General features: G+C 41.3%; 1 protein-coding gene across 6 annotated transcripts in view; it reads right to left on the reverse strand.

Moving 5' to 3' along the window:
- XRN2 (5'-3' exoribonuclease 2) overlaps positions 1 to 21,433 on the reverse strand; it is an 86,784-nt gene that overhangs the window by 5,063 nt on the left and 60,288 nt on the right. For 2 of the 6 annotated variants that reach the window (XM_084850713.1, XM_084850714.1), the window contains exons 18-28: positions 20,654 to 20,761; positions 20,449 to 20,538; positions 19,602 to 19,674; positions 18,135 to 18,218; positions 16,884 to 16,981; positions 16,724 to 16,803; positions 15,384 to 15,440; positions 13,741 to 13,809; positions 13,421 to 13,555; positions 11,500 to 11,639; positions 3,421 to 3,490 (exon numbers count right to left, since the gene is read on the reverse strand). In XM_084850713.1, coding sequence (XP_084706839.1) covers positions 3,421 to 3,490; positions 11,500 to 11,639; positions 13,421 to 13,555; positions 13,741 to 13,809; positions 15,384 to 15,440; positions 16,724 to 16,803; positions 16,884 to 16,981; positions 18,135 to 18,218; positions 19,602 to 19,674; positions 20,449 to 20,538; positions 20,654 to 20,761 — 1,004 coding nt within the window. Of the gene's footprint in view, positions 1 to 3,420; positions 3,491 to 11,499; positions 11,640 to 12,137; positions 12,225 to 13,420; positions 13,556 to 13,740; positions 13,810 to 15,383; positions 15,495 to 16,723; positions 16,804 to 16,883; positions 16,982 to 18,134; positions 18,219 to 19,601; positions 19,675 to 20,448; positions 20,539 to 20,653; positions 20,762 to 21,433 lie in introns of all 6 variants that reach the window. The other 4 variants (XM_084850710.1, XM_084850712.1, XR_014790311.1 and 1 more) reach the window with 3 other exon arrangements.

Raw genomic sequence — 21,433 nt, forward strand, 5'->3', positions numbered from 1 at the left:
CTAATTGGGATGGACCAGCCAACATTTGCTGTACAGTTTATATGGGAACACAAATGCAATGTCTATTCCCACCAAGAATGCCACCCTAGATTACCAACAAGAAGAAATGCTTTAACTGCCTTCAAGTGTCTAGGTTAGCAGTACTAGTATAAAACAACAGGTATGTGTGTACGAATATTCCCCATCAGAATAAAAAGATACATTCAGAAAAAATGTAGATTATGACATAAGCTTAAGCCCAAGAGCTGCCCGGGACAGGATTTCATCAGTCTTGATAAAAATGCAGAATCCACTTTAAAAATATATATCCAGCAAGCGGTACAATTAACATCATTCTCACATGGGAAAAGAATTGCCAATACCAACAAGACGCGTATTCTGGGCAACAGGCATCACGTGAGCAGCTGCTTCTTTGGCCACATTTTAATCTTCAGGAAGGAAGTCAATGTGGTATAAAGCCTTCGTTGAGGTTTTGTGAAGTTCCCCGTTGAACTCTACCAAAACCAGTAAGCCAAGGAACTCTGCATTTCATTGTTTGTGAAGCCAAGGGGGCTTTAGACTTGTTTCTCTCAAAGAGCGAAACAAACGTCTTTTTAAAGAGCAGTATGAACAGCTGCCTCCTCCCACCAGGTCAAATGGAGATGCCTGCTTCCGTTGGAAGTCCATGCATGGGCCATGCAGCCCTTCCAGCCTCTCAGCAGCGCCCACCAATAAGAGAAGAGGACACTTCTTCCTCTTGGTTGCTGATCAGTGGTGACAGCGAAGTACTGCTCTCCACAACCACAACATATATAAATACTGTGCAGCAAGGAATTGAGCACACCTTTGGGTGCTCAAAAACAAAGCATGGTCATGATGGTTTTTGACCTCAGCATCTAATACTCACAGATGTAGGATTAAGGCAGGAAAAGCTTCACCATTCAAAAATAATTTAGCAAATGGCTGCATTAGAGGTTTAATAACAGAAATAAAATCTTAGTGGACGAGCACAGCACTATCATGTAAATAAAAAAGGTAAAGGTGTCCCCAACCAGTCGTGTCCGACTCTAGGGTGCGGTGCTCATCCCCGTTTCTAAGCCGAAGAACCAGCGCTGTCCGAAGACGCTTCCGTGGTCATGTGGCCGGCATGACTGAACACCGAGGTGCACGGAACGCTGTTATCTTTCCCGCCGAGGCGGTACCTATTATCTACTTGCAATTTCTTGCTTTCGAACTGCTAGGTTGGCAGAAGCTGGGACTGAAGACGGGAGCTCACTCCGTCACGCGGCACTCGGGTCTCGAGCTGCTGACCTGCCGACCTTCCAGTCTGCAGTTCAGCGTCTTAACCACTAAGCCACCGCGGTCCCCTATCATGTAAATACATATATGTATTTCTACCCTGCCCTTCTGCTATTCAACGGGGAAGACAGAGGATTCCCAGGCAGTCTCCCACCCAGGCATGGACCAGAACCAGGCCTGCTTTGTTAGCTTTAGCAAGGTTGCTAAAGGTTGTACAGTATCCATTCAGGCTATTGTCTGGGATCACCGATCCATTTAACACATCAACACACTGCTGTTAAAAGTGGAAGTGCTGTGTTCTCCATAACTACAGTACATAGACTAACCCTACAACTGATAATACCAATCAAGCTTCTGTATAACCTGGGGCAGTATTCAACGGGGCTCTGCACCCCCACCAATTCCCTTGAACACTGCTGATTCAATTCCGCAAGTGGTACCCAAGGCTGACCTGTCCCGATTCAGAAACGAGCATTTCTGTTCATTCCAGGGCTTCCTCTAGGAAGTGTTAAATCTCTGTTGCACAAGCAGAGGGTCCCACTTGTGAAACAGAATCAGCAGGAGGGGCTGCTTGAGGAACTGAATCGGCAGGGGCACGGTGCCCCGTTGGATACTGCCCTTAGACGCTAATCTGTCCTCCAGGGATACTGCCCTTAAAAGTGAACCTGTCCTATTCTTTATTTGACCTGTCTTCCCCTTTGGCTTAGGAAAAGAAAAGCTTCAGCTCAGCAAACTACTTGTTTTTGTCTTAGTTAAATGGAGGGAGACTCAGAAAGATTTAATCATGACACAGGGAGGCTCACAATGAAAAGTATGAGAGCCCCTCTAACATCTTATGATTTTATTTCATTTCAGTATCAATATGAAAATCCATGACAGCACATTAATGAGTACTCTTGATTATGACCTTGTAGAGTTTGCATTCAAGAGATAAAATTGATACAAATATTTTTCTAGTTTTAATATAGCTGACTACACTAGAGATGGACATGAAGCTCTTATGACAGAAAGATTATGACAAAGCCGTGGTACTATTCTTGAGCTCCTTTGAAAAAAGACTTTCGTATACAAGAATGTGTAGTGCTTCATGTTAAGTCACTGATCAGAATTCCAAAAATAAAATATAACGTCTTGGAAACGTGATCTCATACAGAAAATTAAAAAAGGGATTCACCGAATGTGGTAAGAATCTGTTACTTGGGAAACAATGCCCAATATTTTGTTATCAATCGTTCTGTTATAGCATGGAACAATACATACAAAGAAAACATATGCTCACTTTAGCAACCATTTTACATGCATAGTCTTATTGTGCACTGCAAATATAACAGGAATTATTCACAGATAGACTTTGCAAACTCCAGGATATCTGGTTTTAAGGGCATACAATCAGTTCTCAATGAAGAAACATATATAAAACATCCCTTATTATCAAACCATGTCACATTCTCTCTGTTCCATGGTACTTATTGGACTGCAGATTCCTTAATCCTCCCCAGAGTCCCTCCTGCATTTAATTCAGTTCAGTCTTAAGTAGTTAAAGAAACTGTTTTCAGTGGCAACTAATAACTACTGACCTACAGTGACACTGCCCTACAATAGACTTGTCAGGCCTGAAAAAGCTGTACCAAAGAAGCTGATTAGGACTTCAAGAGGTTTGTAGCAAGAATCAATGGCTGGTCTGTACTAATGCTGTGGTTCCAGCACAGTGATGATAGAAGTGGACCACCATTAGTTATGCCTCATTAAGCTCCACGATTCTCCTAAAAAGAAATTTGTTTAGCCTGTCCAAAACCTAATGCAGTTTTAAGCTGTCTGTGTTGAAATTCATAGTGCCTCCAAAGCTTCAATGAGATAGAGGCCAAAGAACCAAGGATGCTATACCAGAAGCATCAACAACAAAGTTAATTTTGTAGTTTCTGATTATTAATGGAAAACTTTTTTCTTTAAACAACTTCCCCAAACAAAGAAAAATGACACACATCTTGAGAAAGATTAATGATGCCTGTTTATAACAAAAAGGTATGCTATAGAAATTATATCAGGAACTAGTTTACACTGAGAACCTGACATATATAGTCAGTAAAAAAAACCTTAACAAAATACAAGATATATATTTTAGAAAGTATATATTCCCTATACCTGTCAAATCTTTGTGGCGGCTGTTGAAACAGAGGTGTAGGACCTTGCCAGGAGTCTTGGGGCCTAAGGTCTGTAAAGTAAAAAAACAAAACAGAAAGAAAAATGTAACATATTATGGTTAAATGAAAATAGGTGTATGTGTTTTAAGTAGAGCTACTAAAATAAGAATGGAAAAAAATATTTACACAGAGGTGTTCTAGGATTCATTTAGTTTTAAGAGTTATACCTCACCTCCAAACATGACTATTTGGAAAAATATCTGGGTAAGAATAGCTTAATTTCCAAAATTCAGTGGAGAGAGCCTTTGGAATAGCAGCAGTGAAAGCAGAATCAACCTCGTTACTGCTATCGTTGTATTTTGATCAATCATATGACTTTTTACTGATCAATGAAATGCAACTGCAATAACATCAAAACCTCAGCTCCTCTTTTCACACACTGAAAAAATGCAAGAATTTTCAACTTAACAAACAAAAGCTACCACTCGTTATTAGAAATACACCTTTACTATTTTATTTTTCATTCTATATTAGAGAAACATGGAGAGAGCAATCCTGTGTCCCCTAGGCTGGCCTGGGGGAGACAGGATTTCCTGGTTTCCCAGCTCCAAGCTCTATGAGCTCAAAGCTGGGAAAATGTGCTCCCCCCGCCCCCCGGTAGTCAGGGCAGAGAGAACTGTGGCGTCTGCCCGTCCGTGCTGCAACACACGGACAAGGCGAAAAGGGGGTGTTCTCAGAGGCGGAGTGGGGAGGAGATCGCGGAAGCTGTTTTGGACAGCTTCCTATGCGGTCTCCAGCTCTGTTTCCAACCCCTCCCCGAAGCCGCCCTTAGACGCCCCCAATCGGGCACCTAAAGCAAACTGCAGGGCAGCTGAAGCGCGGGAGGAATCCTCTCCTCCATGATTCAGCCGCCCTGGACTGGATAGGCGGTTGCCTCCTGCTTCAGAGGAAGTTGGAGGCGACCGTCTATCTCAATAGGGTTGTGCCCTAAAATGCACAAAAAACAAGCCCCCCAAACCAACAATGATATTGGCAAATTATTCACCAATCAACTAAAGCATTCTTCATTGATTAACAGCACAATTCCATTCATGTTTACTCAGAAGCAGTGATGTAGGTTTTCAGGGAATTTTTTTGCTAATTTGCATAGGGTTATTTGCATTGGAAAATTTTCAGTTTACATCAGAAAATTTTCAGTTTGTGTAGGAAAATTACTAGAAAGTGATTTAAGCATGTTTATTAAATACAAATAAAATAAACAAAGCTAAAAAAGTACCCCGTGTAAATTTTTTTCCCCGATAAGCCACAGGTATTTGACCTGAAATATTTGAGGAAAAAAATTAAAGCAACTTACTGTGATTTAAATCTTATATTATTTAGATATTTTACCAGAATACTTGTAGAAATCTAAAGACAATGGCACGTACTTCCCTTACATTGTTTAAATATAAGAAAGAAACAAAGCTACTGAAAACTGCTGACACACACATTTAGCCTTCCCCAACTTGGTGTGTGTTGGACTATACCACCCAGCATTCCCCAGTCAGCATGGTGCCAGGTTAAGGCTACACTAATTAATTCTAGCAATCCAAAAAAGTGTGCCTGATTCAGCTCTCTTCCACTGAGGTTGCTGGGGCACCTTCGGTTTCACTATCGCTACTTATTAGTTCTTTTTCACACTGAGGCATATGTATATTTCAGTGACATATATGGATTCTCTTATATATTTGCTAAGGATAATCACCTGAAAAACATTAATTACGACTTTGAAATGGGCAAGTGTGCCTAATATTATATTTGCATTTGGCATCCATTTACTAATGGATGCCAATTTGTTACTAATAAACTTATGAGACAGAACATTTTCTGTGGAAAAATAAAATACTGGAAATGTTTCTGGGAAAATTTCCGTCCCACATCACTGCTCAGAAGAAGTAAACCCGACTGTATACAATGGGGCTTACTTCCTAGTAAGTGTGTTTAGGGTTTCATCCCTACTATTAATACATATTGCTGAAGGAAGGCAATGATTGTTTAAACAACCATGTGACCTATTTGGAAGTTATTCTCCCTCCGCCTCCATCAGTTTTATTGCTCATCTTGGGTTTTCTGAATGGGATGGGCTATACAGCTAAATAAATAAATTTATTGTAACCTGAAATCTATGTAGTTGCAGGATAAAGATATGTACTTGGTAAACTGTGGCTAAGGACACAAGGCATTGCAACCATCTGATACTACTGAACACCACCCACTTAAGTTTTTTCTTAGTACAAAAGTACAACATACTACAAAGATATACCAGCAACAACACTTTAATAAGCCATGCAATTACATGGTTGCTGCCCTTCTAAATAAATGGGCCTGTAAATAGAATGAAAGAAACGTATAATCAATAGTTCCCTGGCTAGTTCAAAACACTTAAATCATGTATCAATCAAAAGCTTCAGTTTCAGTGGTATCTTTGATTATCTTCAATGGTGTTTAAGTGCAATCTAATTATAACAGCTGCTTTCAGGAGTTGTCTAATGGGTATATATGATAGGATAGCAATGCCCCTATTAAATTGTTAATATTCAAGGATACCATGTCCTAGCAATAATTTACTGGAATGTCATATTGTTGTTTTTTAAATGCTCCAATTGACAAAGTCAGTGTCTGGAAGGAAACCTGAGCCCCTCTCCATGTGCTAACAGACTGGATGACTTATGTTTTAATGGTCTAGCATGAACAGAAGCTTTTTATGGGGACACTTGAGAGAACTGTGTACAGTGCAGGTCTGATTGACACTGACATAACTTTGCTGGTGGAAATCCAGCCCAATTTTCAGCACTGGCAATTCCTGCTTTGGGAGGCATTTGATCAGAGTAATTCAATCAACAAGCAAGCAAGCAAAGCTTCTTGCACTATGTTCCTAAGGGACGACATAACGTCTCTATCCCAACTATACAATCTACAAATACTTTTCTAGTGTTTAAGCTTCCTTAACAAGGCAAGACAGCACCATCATAAGCAATGACATTCAGACAGTACAAAGCTTCTGAGTATTTACTGTAGGAAGTCAGCACTCTTACACTAGTCATTTAATCTTTAGAACTGAGTCAAAGATGTAGACCTCACAACCCCCAAAAACTTTCATTTGAGAGGAAAAAATGAAATTCAAGTTCATGTCAAAGCTTACATTTTATTAGAATGAACTTAATACTGGCCAGCAAGCCTGCTCTAAAAAATGAGTGACCTATAAACCATGAAAGAGATGTAGCAGCCGTTTCTATACAGAGGCAGTTCAGATCTTTTGATAGTCTTTATGAAGGCTACCCAAAAGCCCATAACATTTCATGGGCTGGATAGGGCTCCAGTCCTTGCCCACTTGCACTTTTAGGGTTGGGGATATTTTTGAGGGGGAGAGAGGGTGGCCCTTGCCTCATCCCATCCCCAATTCCCTACTGCTCACCTACCCACACAAAGAGGATCAAACTCAGGATATCAAAGAGGATAACATGCAACAGGAGTGCTAAAATGAGAATAAGCAAAAGGCTGAAGGATGCACTACTGGTTGTGAGACTTTCTCATGCAGTTATTAGGAGCAGATAACTCAAAAAACACTGATCTGGACACATTCTAATGGTTCATGCTCTGTTATCCAAATGTCTATATGAAGTGTACAATCCTGCATCAAGACACAGCATTGAAAACAGTTCTCCATACTCAAGGAACATACATAGCACTCATCTAAAAAACAATGGAAAGCATTTAAAGCGAACTTTTTACCATTCAATATAGCTATGTAAGAAAACGAATAAGGGAGGAAACGTAAAAATGAGGCTGACATTTCAAAAGAAAAGATATAGACCATGAGAGGAGAAATGACTGTTGATAATTCATTGGTCTTGAAAATGTAAGCAGTTCCTAGAATGATGCAGTGATTTAAGCTGTCCTCTCCAGTAGCAATTCAAGTGACAACTTGTGTAATCAGCATGGCAATCAAAGCCAAGACTTCATGTTTACTGATTTTAAAATGCTTTTCTTTTTTTCTGATTAGTGGGAAGTCAGCTAATTGACAAGTTTACTGACTGAAATGAAAGTAATAAGATCAGACACTCAGGACACCAAAAACCAAGCCTGTATTCACATAGTACTACCAGACTCCACTTGACTTCTGCAAGCTATCAGCATACAATTATTCATCAGCTGAAAATTGGCACATCAATGCCAAATCAGGGAACAACACTAACCCCTACAGCTAGCTCTAAGAGAGCTTAGATTGGATTGACGGTATTACCCTGCCATACTCTAATTTTGATTCACTTATAAAAAGATGTCCAGGAAAATAAAACACTGTGGTACGCTAAGTTCACAAGTTAATGTTCTTGGAATGTGATGAGATTTAAGGAAACAGAAGTGAAGTGGCACTGAATAATTGTACCAGGCAGATTTTGAATTGGATCTTGAGAAATATCTGCAATATGATTTCTCAAAGACACACCCCTCCCAGACCCAAAGATACACGAACATAGGTGGAGTTATACCCGTGATTTCCCACTCTGTTACTGGAATCCCTGGAGTTCCTCAATAAGATCAGTCATGGCAGAGCAGCTGTTATTCAAAGTCAGAGTGTTTGTTATTACTGATCTTCCCTTACAACACACAGACAAAAGAAATGGTAGATGTGTTGGAGTACAACTCCCCTCATCACCAGCCAGCACAGCCAATGAACAAAGCTCAAAATTTCAGACCTGTACAATGATAAAACTTCTACAACTCTGGGCTAAGCCAGACATCAGCAGATCTGGGAATCTCCGACATATGGTGGGGCATAAAGCAGACATTACACATGCCCATCACTGTGGAAAGCAAGTTGCATGTGAGCAGGGCATTTGCAGATACCAAGGGGTACAGCGAGATAATTTTAAACTCTGGACTTAATGGTCTTACGGGTGGGGCGTGTCTGTGCTTCATATGGCCTTGTTTATTCCTTCAGTTGTGAAGCACACAACTTACATTTCCCTTCTCCCTCAACCATCGTTCCATATTTTACAACTGCTTCTACATTCCTGATATGTTAGAATGTTTGCCAACCCTGATGAAAGAAATACTCTGAGCATGCCCAGTTGTACATTTTAAGCTCACTTAATCCATAGCACCATGACTACTGGAATAAAATGGAATTTGCATCTGCTGCCCTGATCACCTGCTGCTCTCTGGGTGGTCATTCGGGGGGGGGGGGCTGATGTGGGAAGCTCTGGACTTTGGCCCCAAGGTCCAGCCTAGCTGCACCATTGGCATATACAAATGTATGCACACGATTTCTTCAATTCTTCCTCCCCTACAAAGGTATGGAAGTAATGAGGGAATCAGGTGGCTATGCAGATGCCCAGGTCACACGAATAGCAGGATGTCTGCACTAGCCCTGAATTTTACCATCCCATGATCCATCATGGAACTGCATACTTCTTCGGAAGATATCAGGTGCCGTATATGGACTGGAGAGGCAAGAATTTTCTTCTGTTCTCACGAACTCATCAAGAGTTAAGGCAAGGAGAGGAGTTGAGAACTATATTGTCTTCTGAACTTTATCCCTAGTAATGAAGGATAAAAGGCAAGGGAAAGTGAAGTATTAAGAAGAAATTCCTGAGACTTGAATTAGAGATGAAAGAAGGGAATAACTGTTCACTAAGGCATGGATTTTTCTATTAATTTGGGGAAATCAATTAAGTTTAGAGGAATTTATTTAGTGGCGATTTGGGGAAATTAATTTGCTTGACTTCTGTAAAATGGGTGTACTGTTGGAGCAGGAAACTGTGGATTCAAAAGAGTAGTTTTGAGGCGCAGACCCTAGTTCCGCCTTGTACTCAATTTCTTGGGCACGTTACTTGTCACCCAGCCTGACCAATTTGCCTTCTGTGAAATAGGTGTTTTGTGACTGGCCACACCCACCATGGCAGCCATTCTGTGACTGCACCCAGGTGACTTTCTCAAAAATCTAAGCGTGCCCATGGGCTAAAAAGGCTAGGGACCCCTGCTTTAGATATACATTAGTAATCCTTACAACAGTCCTCTAAAGTAAGCTGGTATTATTATGATCAACCCCATTTTACAGATGGAGAGCTGAGACTGGGAGAGAGTGGCTTGTCCAAGGGCACAAATGAGTTTGTAGCTCAAAGAGATTTGAGCATAAGAAGAGCCAAGAGTCCATCTAGTCCAGCATTCTGTTCACACAGTGGCCAACCAGCTGTTGACCAGGAACCCACAAGCAGGACACATGTGCATCAGCACCCTCTCGCCCATGTTCCCCAGCAACTGGTCTACATACATATACTGCCTCTGATAACAGAGGTAGCACATAGCCATCAGGACTAGTACCTATTGATAGCCTTCTCTTTCAGGAATTTGTCTACCCTCTTTTTAAAGCCATCCAAATTGGTGGCCGTCACTACATCTTGTGGTAGCAAATTCCATAGATTAACTCTGCACTGTGTGAAGGACTTCCTTTTATCTATCCTGAATCTCCCACCAATCAGCTTCATGGGATGAACCCAGGTTCTAGTATAGTGAGAGAGAAAAATATCTCCCTATCCACGTTCTCCATACCATATATATGTCAGGGTGGACACTGAGCCCATAGAATCCCAGAGTAGTTCTGATTCTGAGGAAGAGCAGTCGCTCCTGGGAGAGGAGCGCACTCCTCTTTCCCAGGGCCAACAGCTGACAGAGATTCCTCCCACCAGCATTCCTAGCTTAGATAGCAGTCCTGGGAGTGACAGAGCGCGGATAGCAGACTTGGTGGACGCGCGACGCAGACGCAGAGAGCGGCGCCAGATGGAGGGTGCGGAAAGGAGGCGTAGTGCCCGGTTGGCGCGCAAACAACGGCTGCGCCCAGAGGCTCCAAGGGAAAAGGGGAGGGACTCTCCCTAGTCCTTAAGTTTAGGGGTCTGCCAGTAATTCCCTTTCAAACGGGGACCAACTGTTCCAACTTAGGACATAGGTACTGTGCTGCTCAGATCTAGTTGCAAACGGTATAGTTGTTAAGTTGTAAAAGAAGAATAAAGCTTTGAAAGGAATCCCTTTGTCTGTGTCTGGACTTGGCTACTGGATTAGACTGAGAGAGGCCTCCAAGGAGCCCTTGACAATATAATTATTTACACCTCTATCATGTCTCCCCTTATTCGCCTTTTTTCCAAGCTAAACAATCCCAGCTATTGTAACCTTCCCTCACAGGGGAAATGCTTCAGCCCCTTCATCATTTTAGTTGCCCTCCTCTGAACTTTTTCCAGCTCTACAGTATCTTTTTTTTAGGTGCAGTGACCAGAACTGTACACAGTACTCCAAGTGTGGTTGCACCATAAATTTATATAAGGGCAGTATGATACTGGAAGTTTTATTCTCAATTCCCTTCCTAATTATGCCTAACATGGAGCTTGCCTTTTTTACAGCAGCCACACACTGGGTTGACATTTTCATCTTGCCATCCACCACAACCCCCAGACCTCTTTCTTGGTAGGTCACCACAAGCTCAGATTCCATCAGGTTATACTTGAAGATGGGATTTTTTGCCCCAAAGTGCATCACTTTATACTTGCTAATGCTGAAATACATTTGCCATTTGGATGCCCATTCTCCCAGTTTTGAGAGATCCTTTTGGAGCTCCTCACAATCCCTTTTTGTTTTAACCACTCTAAATAATTTGGTGTCATCAGCAAACTTGCCTGCTTCTCTGCTTACTCTTAATTCCAGATCATTTATGATCTGGTTTGCTCTGGAGTCTTCAGTGAGGGACTTTATCAAAAACCTTTTGGAAGTCCAAGTAGACAATGTCTACTGGGTAATTCCCAGATCATCCTCTTATCCACTACACCACACCACACCAAACCTTACCCTGCACTGTGAGAAAATGTACAAACAGCTTTAAATAGATAAGACTGCTTACAAGCTCCAGCACCAATCATGTACAGCTGTTAAGTGCCAGCAACAGCAAGATTTACTTCAATATACTAGAGAACAAAAGCAAACAAAATCCCATGCACTTCTATTCTCAACTAGCCAAATGATGAAATAGAAAGGAAATGTTTTGAAAACTTACTTGATAACAATTTTGGAATCTGTTGTTGCGGTCTGCCCAGCAGTGGCCTATATGTGTTTCCCTGACCGTAAGCTCCAGGGGGAGCAATATTGCTGTAAACTCCACCTCCTGACTGCCCTCTGTCCCTTGACATTGCATGCCTGTAGTACGGGGGAGGAAAACAAATAAAAAATGAATAAATATATCCATGGAAAGAGGCTACAGCTTCCTTCCACACATGGCAACAAATGTTAAGTTCGCATTTCAGACCTGCATGGTGGTAAATTTCTACGACTCTGGGTCAAGCCAGACATTACTGGGCCTGGGAATCTTCTACAAATGGTGGGATTTAGAGCAGACATTATGCATGTCCACTACTGTGGAAAGCAAGCGTTGTGTGAGCGGGGCATCTGCACATACAAACATTTGCACACACTGCCTGATTCCCTCAGTTCCTCCTCCTCCCAAATGGAGTGAAAGAAAAATGTAAATTTGGTAAATGCACATACATTTGTACATACAGATGGCTAAGATCAGATATCACTTCTTACTTAAGGTAATATATGCATTATTTTGTTGTGCCCCTACAAGGATAAGGAACCTATGGGAAAATGAAATGGTGGCTCCATTAAAGAGTGGTGTCCTTTAGGTAGACTTACTTTGGGGGTGCTCTTGGTTTTGTGACTGCCTGGAGAAACAGAGGTAGCAGCAGTGGCTAGGAGTGCCTTCTACCAGCGCAGGACCATCTGGAACAGTAGGACCTGGACTGTTACCCATGCTCTGGTTATCTCCAACTTGGGACTATTGCATTGCACTTTATGCATAGCTGCCTCTGAAGATGGCTCACAAACTTCAACTGATGCAAAATATGGCCTCCCAGTTGCTAATGGGGAGCCAGAAATTCTGAATGTGTAACACTACTTTTGTGCTGGTTGCACTGGCTCTCAGTGCGTTTCTGGGTCCAGTTCAAAATGCTAATATTAACCTTCAGTGATCAGGTTATCTTAAGGAGTGCCTGCATCTGACTGACCCTGCCCATAATCCAGTATCTCCTTTAGAGGTCCTGCTCAAGATACCTACTGGTGAAATCACTTAGGCTGGCAAATACATGAGACAGGGCCTTCTTGGTGAAGACTCTGCTGCTGTGAAACTCTCTTCCTGTTAACATTGCCTTAGCCCTTTCTGCTCTGGCATTCCAGAAGGCCTTAATAAATAACAATTTCCTCAGAAGGCTGGAGAGTTTTCTTTCCTTGAGTTTTCACAAAAATGTAGGCCAGCAACTGGTCTGGGACACTCTCAGGTATCACACGCTACGCTTCTAAAGCTTGGCAGTCCCAAGAATGTCTCAGGTCCCTTGGTAAGGAACAAGGCAAGGGCAGAAGCAGTCCCAAGAGAATGCAAGACTGAACAGCCTTTTGGGGGTTCACGGAACTCACTTATTGGCAAGAAAGACAATTAAAGACCTTTTTTTGTTAGAACGTTACATAAAAACATAAGAAGAACCCTGCTGAAGCAAGCCAGAGGCCCACATGGTCCAGTGTTCTGTATCCAAAGTGGCCAATCAGGAACCTAGGGGAAGTCCATAAGCAGGACATGAAGACAAGAGTACCCTCCCACTTGTGTTCCGCAGCAACTGGTTCACAGAGGTATATTGCCTCTTATTCTGGAAGTAATATACAGCCATCATGACTAGCACTGATAGTCTTATCCTCTATGAATTTGTCTAAATCATTTTTAAGGCCATCCAAATTGACGACCCTCACTACATCTTGTGTAATTTTCTTTCCCTTAATGTAACACAGAACACTAAGAACACTGCGACATTTTCAACATTTAAAATATACACGGTCCAGTTCCAGTAAACTAAAAACTAAAAATGCAAATACATGCATATGAGCAGAGATCATTAAAACCAGAAATAGTTATAGTCATTGCTACTTACCCTAATGTTCTGAATGATGACTGGTCCAAGTGAACCTGCCTCCTATCACGGTTAAAGCCAAGCTGCGGCCTCCAAGGTCTACCATCATTATTAGTTTTCTCCCAGTCACCTGGCTTCAGAACTGGTGGAGGCTTTCTGAATATGATGACAACAAAGTTTAATTTAGTAGGCATCAGAGCCATAGAGTTGAAAGAGTCCCAAAGGCCATCAAGTCCAACTATCTTGACACAAGGCAGTGCCACCCAAGGAATCAATTCTACAACACACCAAGCTGACTGAGAAGAACTGATAAGTACAAGTAGTACAAAAGGGTTACTTACTTCGCCCCAGATAACACCACTGCCTTAAAAATAAAGTCTTCTTGGAACTGTGGGTCTTTAAAGTTGATGCTAAGAATGAAAATATTTGGAACAATTATGAAGGATCAACACATGGCCTGTCATGTGACATCAATGCTAAAAAACTGATTTCTTAAAATAAAGCAAGGTATAGATACAATTCTCTCTCTTCCAGCTCTTTGCCAGATGTATCCATTCATGCTTTATCAAGATGACAGAGAACTGGTCAGGCCTGCACAACTTGTAGCCCACCAGTAACATACTGTGGTCTGCTTAGCCCTCTTCCTTTTTTGCAAGCCAACTTAAGAGGTGTACCGAGCTCCTCAGCAGACCATATTTGGCCTGCTGAGTCACAAATTCTGCAGGCCTGCTTTGAATAAATACATCATTCCATGCAAACATATTCCTCGGCTTTTCATCAAGCTGCATGCCGAGAGTCCTTACAGCATACGTGTTTCCTGAATCATGACAGTGGTAGCGTTGGGGAAGTTCTCAGTGAGATTATTTGAGGAGCTCAATAGATGTGTGAATTTAGGATACACTTCTTTTGAACAGACCAAGGCTGCTGTCTTTCAGTTCTTCTTGCGTAGCAGCTAGGCTCCTGAACATCTTGGATAGAGGGGTCTATTCATCAGCTGAGAACTGCAACTTCAAGTGCTGACTTGCATGTGCAAATGAGCCATTACAGATCAAACCCCACTTTCCTATTACCTTATTTCATCCACATGGCTTTTCAATGTTTGTGTATTCAGCTATGAGCCACCAAATGGTGAGAAATCAGGTTACGTACATGCATTTGTGAAGTGGCCCAAAATTTCTACCAGTCTCGCTAGTTACATGACCCTGCTTTTATAGTGGAAGCAGTTCAGAAACAGAGCAGCGTTTCCCAAAGTTCTGATAGCTGAGGCACACTGTTTTCTGAATTAAAACTGGAGGCACACCTCCTTGGTAAACATGAGAACCCTCCATTCCCCCCCCCCCCTTACTAGTTCTTTTCCAGGCCTTTACATCTCTACTCAGAGGCCAATCTGTGTCACAGATCTACCTCCTGACTGGAAGTAAGTAAAGCCAAAGCAGTGAATGATTTAAGGACATAGTAAACAGCCTCCTGTATGGGTGGGTGCTTCGGGCCATTCATGTTATTTCATGCAGCTCACTAGTTGTCACATGGTACTACACTAGAGGGATTTTGCAGATTCCATATGACAAGATGAAAGACAGATGAAGGTCTTAACCTGAGGAGCTCATATGAGACTAGTAGAGTTAATTAAAGTACTGAGACCATCACCACTACTAAGGTGCTGACTAGTCAGCAACTCCCTTTGCTGTCAGGAAATGCAAATATGTCTTCAAACATCACCTGAATGCAGTTCTGAAGACAGTGTATGGTTCTAGGAAGGGGCATACATTTTCTGAGATTTAGTAGTCCAGTTGGCTGCAAGCCCATAGAAGGAAGAGCTTGGGAAACAAGGGAAATGTCCAGCCTCATTAGTTTAATGCCGTCCCCAAGCCTTCTGTATTCCCCAGTTGTCTTGAGATGAGAAGCAAGTCAGGAACTGGTGACTGCCCCAGTTATGGGGGACTTCATACCATGACCTTGTATACTGCATCCAAACCCAATTTACCTTATTGCAGAATTCTGTGTCAGATCACGCAGCATTGGCACAGGAGAGTGCACTGTCCTAGCGGATATGGAAAAATGGAAGAACAGCCCATTTAGAAGAAAAACTCTCTGACTGCAGACAAAAGTAGAAAATGTATTGGAGATAAACTGGCACTGGTGACTACATAGAACATCTGCCCCTTGGTACAAAAGGACATTTGGGGCACAATCCTATGCACGTTTAGACAGAAAAAAGTCCTACAATTACCAGCATGCCTCAGACAGCTATGCTGGCTAAGGCATGCTAGGAGCTGTAGGACTTTTTTCTGTCAAAACATGCATAGAATTGGGCCCTTAACTGATCAAAGTGACCAAACTCTTGACCTAAACCCTTCACAAATATTTTAGACACTGAATAATCTTCCAAAGACCAAAACCTCAGCTAGCAAGACTTTAAATCGGTGCTGCTCCAGACAATTTGCTTCAGTCCATGCAAAATGGTAAAGAAATAGGAAGAGCAGTACATTAACACTTCAAAATGTCAGAGGTCTGACTGTGATATGCTGTTTCAGTGAGCAAAAAGTGCAGAAAGTAGAATGATTTACACTAAACAAGACTACAAAAAAGGTGGAATTAATAAAAATGCATTATCCAATGTCAAACAAAACACATCTTAAGTTTAGCCATGCCTAAATCAACTCAAGTGAACCCTCCCCCTGGTATACACCAGCACTCTTCAGATTCTTTCAGACTGAGGATCTCTCTTTAATCCCACCCTGCAACTAATGATCCACTGACTGGGTTCAGATGACACTCCATGGTTCATTGGGGGTTATTTAACCCATGACAAACCATGGCGCCCGCAAACACCAGGTTGCATATGCAACCCTGCTCAGGGGTAGTCATGTTGTGTGATCCCACACAGGTTTGGTCAACACGACAACCCCCGAGAGGGGGCTGCATATTCAAAATGGTGACCACATGCACCACAGCCTCAACGGTGGGTTGGCGTGGCGTGGCAACAGCCCCACTATGTATTTGTCTTCCTTCTCTTTCCCATTCCCCACCCTGCCCAATTTTCTCTGCCACAGCTTTCTCCTTCTCTTTAAATCCTAAACAAAAAACATTGTGGTGATACCACTGGTGCAACCCACCATCAACTGGGGCATGACCCCCTGTGGAACCCTACTCGCTAGCGGAAAACCAATGGTATACATTAGGCAGCTTTAATCTGCACTGTGCTAGCATCAAACACTTGCTTCTTGAGAAGAAAATTAATTTGGTCTGATTTTCTTTTGTTTGGAGGACCTTTAACAGGGGCTATTCTTCATCCAAATGAACCATACCGTAAACTATACTTACTCATCTGGAAGAACTGGATTTTCATTCATGGTAAGCTTTCCCTGAATACCATGACACAGTTCAGGGGGCATATCTACTGGCTATAGGGAAATAAGAAAATCCTTATCAGCTGAGCCAGACAGACACTAATGCAGTACCCATTAGAACAAACCTGGCATACCTCTTTTGCACCAGACTTATACTGTTCAAGAATGAAGTCATGAAGCTGATGATGCTTTCCAATAAAGAGAACATCACCACCAAGACTATTTCTTCTGTCTAGAAAAGGAAATGAAATAATACTTCATTACAGTTTATAGTTTGTTACTTGCAGCACAAACAAAAACATTCCCTCTCAGTTCATCATCTACTGTACAAGGATGCTGCTTTGATGTATGTCCAGTTTATTCTTCAATAATGTAGTGGAAAGTGTTAATTTATCTTTTACTACTGCTAAATGTAAGTGAACTATTTTGATCAGAGATGGGATTTCTGACCACAGTGTAGTTTCTATCTATGTGGTACATGCTTAATACTCTGCTTACAAGGTGTCAGGCATTGTGGGGCTCAGGACAGCAATCCTGGGAATCAGCCACCAGGCTGCTGCTCACTGTGCCACCAGGATACCTGATCACAGAGGAATGCAACCGGTTTAAGTTAACAACCACCCTCTAGTCAGAACTCTCCTACTAAGGGAGTCAAATGAACAGGAGAAACTAACCATCTCCCACCTCCACTTATACAACCCCCGTAGCTTGTGGCTGCTTGTCATTCTGAACAACAGAGCATCTTGCAAAGGGACCTGGATGCTCTTCAGGCCTGCACACACCCATCCTGCTCAGCTTGGTACCAGTGACTGGCTTACTTCATTTTTGTCTGATGCCCTACCTAGCACTGCCTGAGTACTTGACATGAGAGCCATAACAGGGGCTTCAGGCTAGTACAATTCTGCAAACTTTTGGGCTCAAGTTCTCTCATGAAATTACTACTGACAGGAAATCTAAGTGGTTCAAGTGTGCCCGAAGATGCAAAATGGCCAAATGCCATTTAGCAGAAGTATCTTATCAGAGAGGCAAAAAGCAACAGTTCCCCTTCTGCTTTTGAGAGGAGTATTTTATACAGACCTGGTCACAACATGATTCAGAATCATGTAACAAAAAGGATATTTAATTTAAAGTGCAAGACATTAGGACTAATGAGGGCATAGCATTTTCATTCTACAGATGATTAGGAGAACAGGAGTAAGAATAATACAAGTTACAGACGGTAACAGTTCTGCTCACCTTGTTGCTTGATATCAAAACAAAAGCAAATTGATTTATGCTGCAGAAAGGCCTATCTGGGTTTAGTATCAGGAAATTTTTAGCACTGCACAGTTCCATTACCAAAATCCTCAGTCACCAGAATGATTATTTAATCCTGTAATTCTTACTTTCTTCAGGAGTGAGGTCAGGATACACCTCTGCAAGAGCAGCTCTCAGACGGCGTTCATCAACAAATGGCAACAGAGCAACACCTACAGGAAACAAGTAATCAGATCCCACATTTTCTTTTTATTAGCACCAAGGAGAAACTAAAAAGGTCTGAGAGAGAATTTGGCAAGGTTAAGCCATTTATTTCAATGGGAGGGAGGGTTAAGCATATGTTTACCTCTCCTACTGAAATAAATGAGACTTAAAAGTGTTTAATTTTAGCCCACTGACTTTCCTTTGCAGGTGGGAGTGGAATTTATGTAATATTTTTACATTTTTGCAGTTATTAAATCCTCTATTCCCTCCCCGCAACTTGTACCAGAATAGCAATTTTCTACTAAGTGGATACTCTTCCAGTGTGACTAAAGAAGCATATATCTGTATAACTAGCGTTTTCTTCGAGTACAGCACACTGATTTCAGCTATACTCCACCAGCATCCACTCTTGATCTATAAAGTCAAAAACTAAATTTGAGGTAATCTTATTTCATGACAGAATCACAACATTATTTTTTAGTTTCAGTGCAAGTGCTCTAGCCATTTCCCCTTGAAAACATATATGCCTTATTAACACAGCCATATTAAGCTAAAGAAAACATAAAGCACAATGCTGGCAAAGGTAATACATGCTTAATATTGTCTGTAAGTTGCCTCAAATCCCAGAGGCAAGGCAAATGCTTTTCAATAAATGCACTCTAGCAAATTAAATCAGTGAGATTTTAAAATTGGTTAACTTTCGTTTGTGCCCATGATTTGCATTAAGATGGATGAAAATACACAATGTAATGAACTGAAGAAAAGTTGTTAGTTCACTGTTTTAGCCATTAGAGAACACTGAAGTTCTATCATCACAGTTATAAGTGTTCTCAAAGTCCTAATACAATGACTGAATAATGTAAGATCCACTTATTTATTTTGGTGAAACAGATTCTCCCTCCCCGCAAATCGGCTTCAGAGTGTTGCGACACCCACTGGAGCACATTTGGGAGGGGCAGGGAAGTGCACAGGGGATAAGAGGAAGAGGAAGTCCCATTGTGTCAGCAGATGTCTGCTCATACCATGTAGGCTGGAACCCACAATATTTTTATCTTGCCTTTTTCTATTATAAAAGTTACTCAAAGTGGCAAAATAATTTAATATCCAAAGACAAAAGTTATGCTACAGGGATAATGAATTGTATTTTAGTCAATTTCAAGTCAATATAATGGATCACAGGGACTGCTGAAATTATTATTTGTTACAGTTATCTCTAAACCATTTGTTTGTTTTTGTTTTGCTTTGTTTCAATTAAAAAAATCCAACACCTCATAAATCACTTTGACAAACAGTAGCAAACCTGGTACCAGAATAAACTCCTTCCTGTTTCATTCAAACGAGTCTGAAGTCCTACTGAACAAATATTAATTTCATGACTTTAAATATTTTACCTTGCCAAGCAAATTTCTTCCCATTCAGATCAATAGAAAAATCTTCAGGGTAGAAGTCAATTATACTTGATTCCTGTTTTTAATAAAATATTATTAACAATGATTCAGAAATCTGTGCAGTACTGGATGAAACTACTTACCTTCTTCCTCTCAAACTCATTATTAAGAGCATATTGAGATGAACAGTACTTTGCTCACAATGTTCAAACTCTAATGCAATAGCCACTTCTAAAGTTTGAATTTTCAAAATGTAAGAGCCGGATGTTTTCTAAAACTTAAACAATTTGAGCAGACCAGGCGGTTCAATGAATCTCTTTCTCCAGCCATAACCTCTTTTGCCAGGCATAGTTCTTTCTGCTTGTTTTGGCTACCTGCTTCATGATGTGGCTTGACCAGTTTTGGAGTAGGCCGGCGGGGTTGTTTGAGGCCACCCAAGCTCTTCTTGTTCTACAGCTCACACTAGCTAGCACAAAACAAGTTGAGTTCCAACTGGAAGATGTGTACCCCTAGCCTTGGTCTGTATAGACAAAGGGCAGTATTCAAGTTGACATGAGCACTACTGTAAATTATGTTGTGCTAGTGTAAGGGACCTCTAGCACAATGCCAATAGCACTAGCTGGTTTTCCAGGGAATCCTATCATGCCAGCTAACACTATTGTAATTTTCATTAGTGCTCATGTCGACTTGGATACTGCCCAAAGTTTGCCAAGTCTCTATCTCCAGTGAACACAGTAATAATTGGCATATTCTTCAGACATGGTTTGATGCTGTTAAGGGAATATTAAAAACATTTAAATTTTGGACAGATGAAAATGGGGGTGGGGAGAGAGCAAAGCCACTTTCTTACTGGATCAGTCATAAGTTTCCGCCAAGTTGGGGGGAGAAAGTTACCACTAGCTGCTGGAAAGACCCCCATAAGTTGTTCAAGAGGTTTGAACTGTGAAGAAGAAGAAGAAAAAGTCAATAGCAATAAATACTTTGAACCCCTAATAATAATAATGAGCATTAGTGACTTACAATGGATTATTATAAAGATGAGCAGTCAATCTTACCGGTTTGGTTCCCTTTTCGAAGTCTGAGGGCATGTCTGTGATCCCTTCAAAATCTGAAGCAAATGGTGCGTAATGGAAAGGATAATACCATTTCCAGGAGGCACACCCCTAGTTTGCAAAACATAAGAAAATTCAAATCACACAAAGAAGACTGAATAACTTTTCATTCACTACTGTAGAGAGCTAGGTGGTACTGGAGGACACTTGGTTACTCCTGCAGAATAGCAGCTCTTCAAAGCAGGGCTGTGACCAATCTAGATGAATTACTACAATGGCATAACCCATCAAATATATTTAACTGTTTTTTGTAAGCCACCTGGAACTGGATCAGTGGTATTCAAATCCAAAAAGTAAATAAAATAGTGGCTACAAATCTTTTCCAGTGGAAAAATAATTCTACATTACCACTAACTCATTTGCCATTTCTTTACATACTGTGAAGTATTGGACTATACTCCACAACCAGCATAGGAAACTCATTCATTGAAAACCAACACTTCTTACTATCCATAAACAACTAAAAACCACAGTCAGTGATATGGAGCAGAACATTTTTCATTTCTAAAAAAGTATTATTTCTTAAAATTTGTTATTAACGCAATGAATAGATAAAATAACAAACTGGGCAGTTTCAAAGTTCTAATTAACTTTTTTCCGGTGAGTTTTTCTAAAAGGCATATGCCTATGCAACATTCTCTCTCTCTCTCCCCGCTCCCCGCCCCCCCCCCCGCCCCACACACACCTCTGAGCTTATACTTAAATTAGAATGTTGTTTATTAC

The sequence above is a fragment of the Heloderma suspectum genome, chromosome 4 (genome assembly GCF_057233095.1).
Source record: "Heloderma suspectum isolate Gila_16-S chromosome 4, 16-S_ref, whole genome shotgun sequence".
NCBI classification, from domain to species: Eukaryota; Metazoa; Chordata; class Lepidosauria; order Squamata; family Helodermatidae; genus Heloderma; species Heloderma suspectum.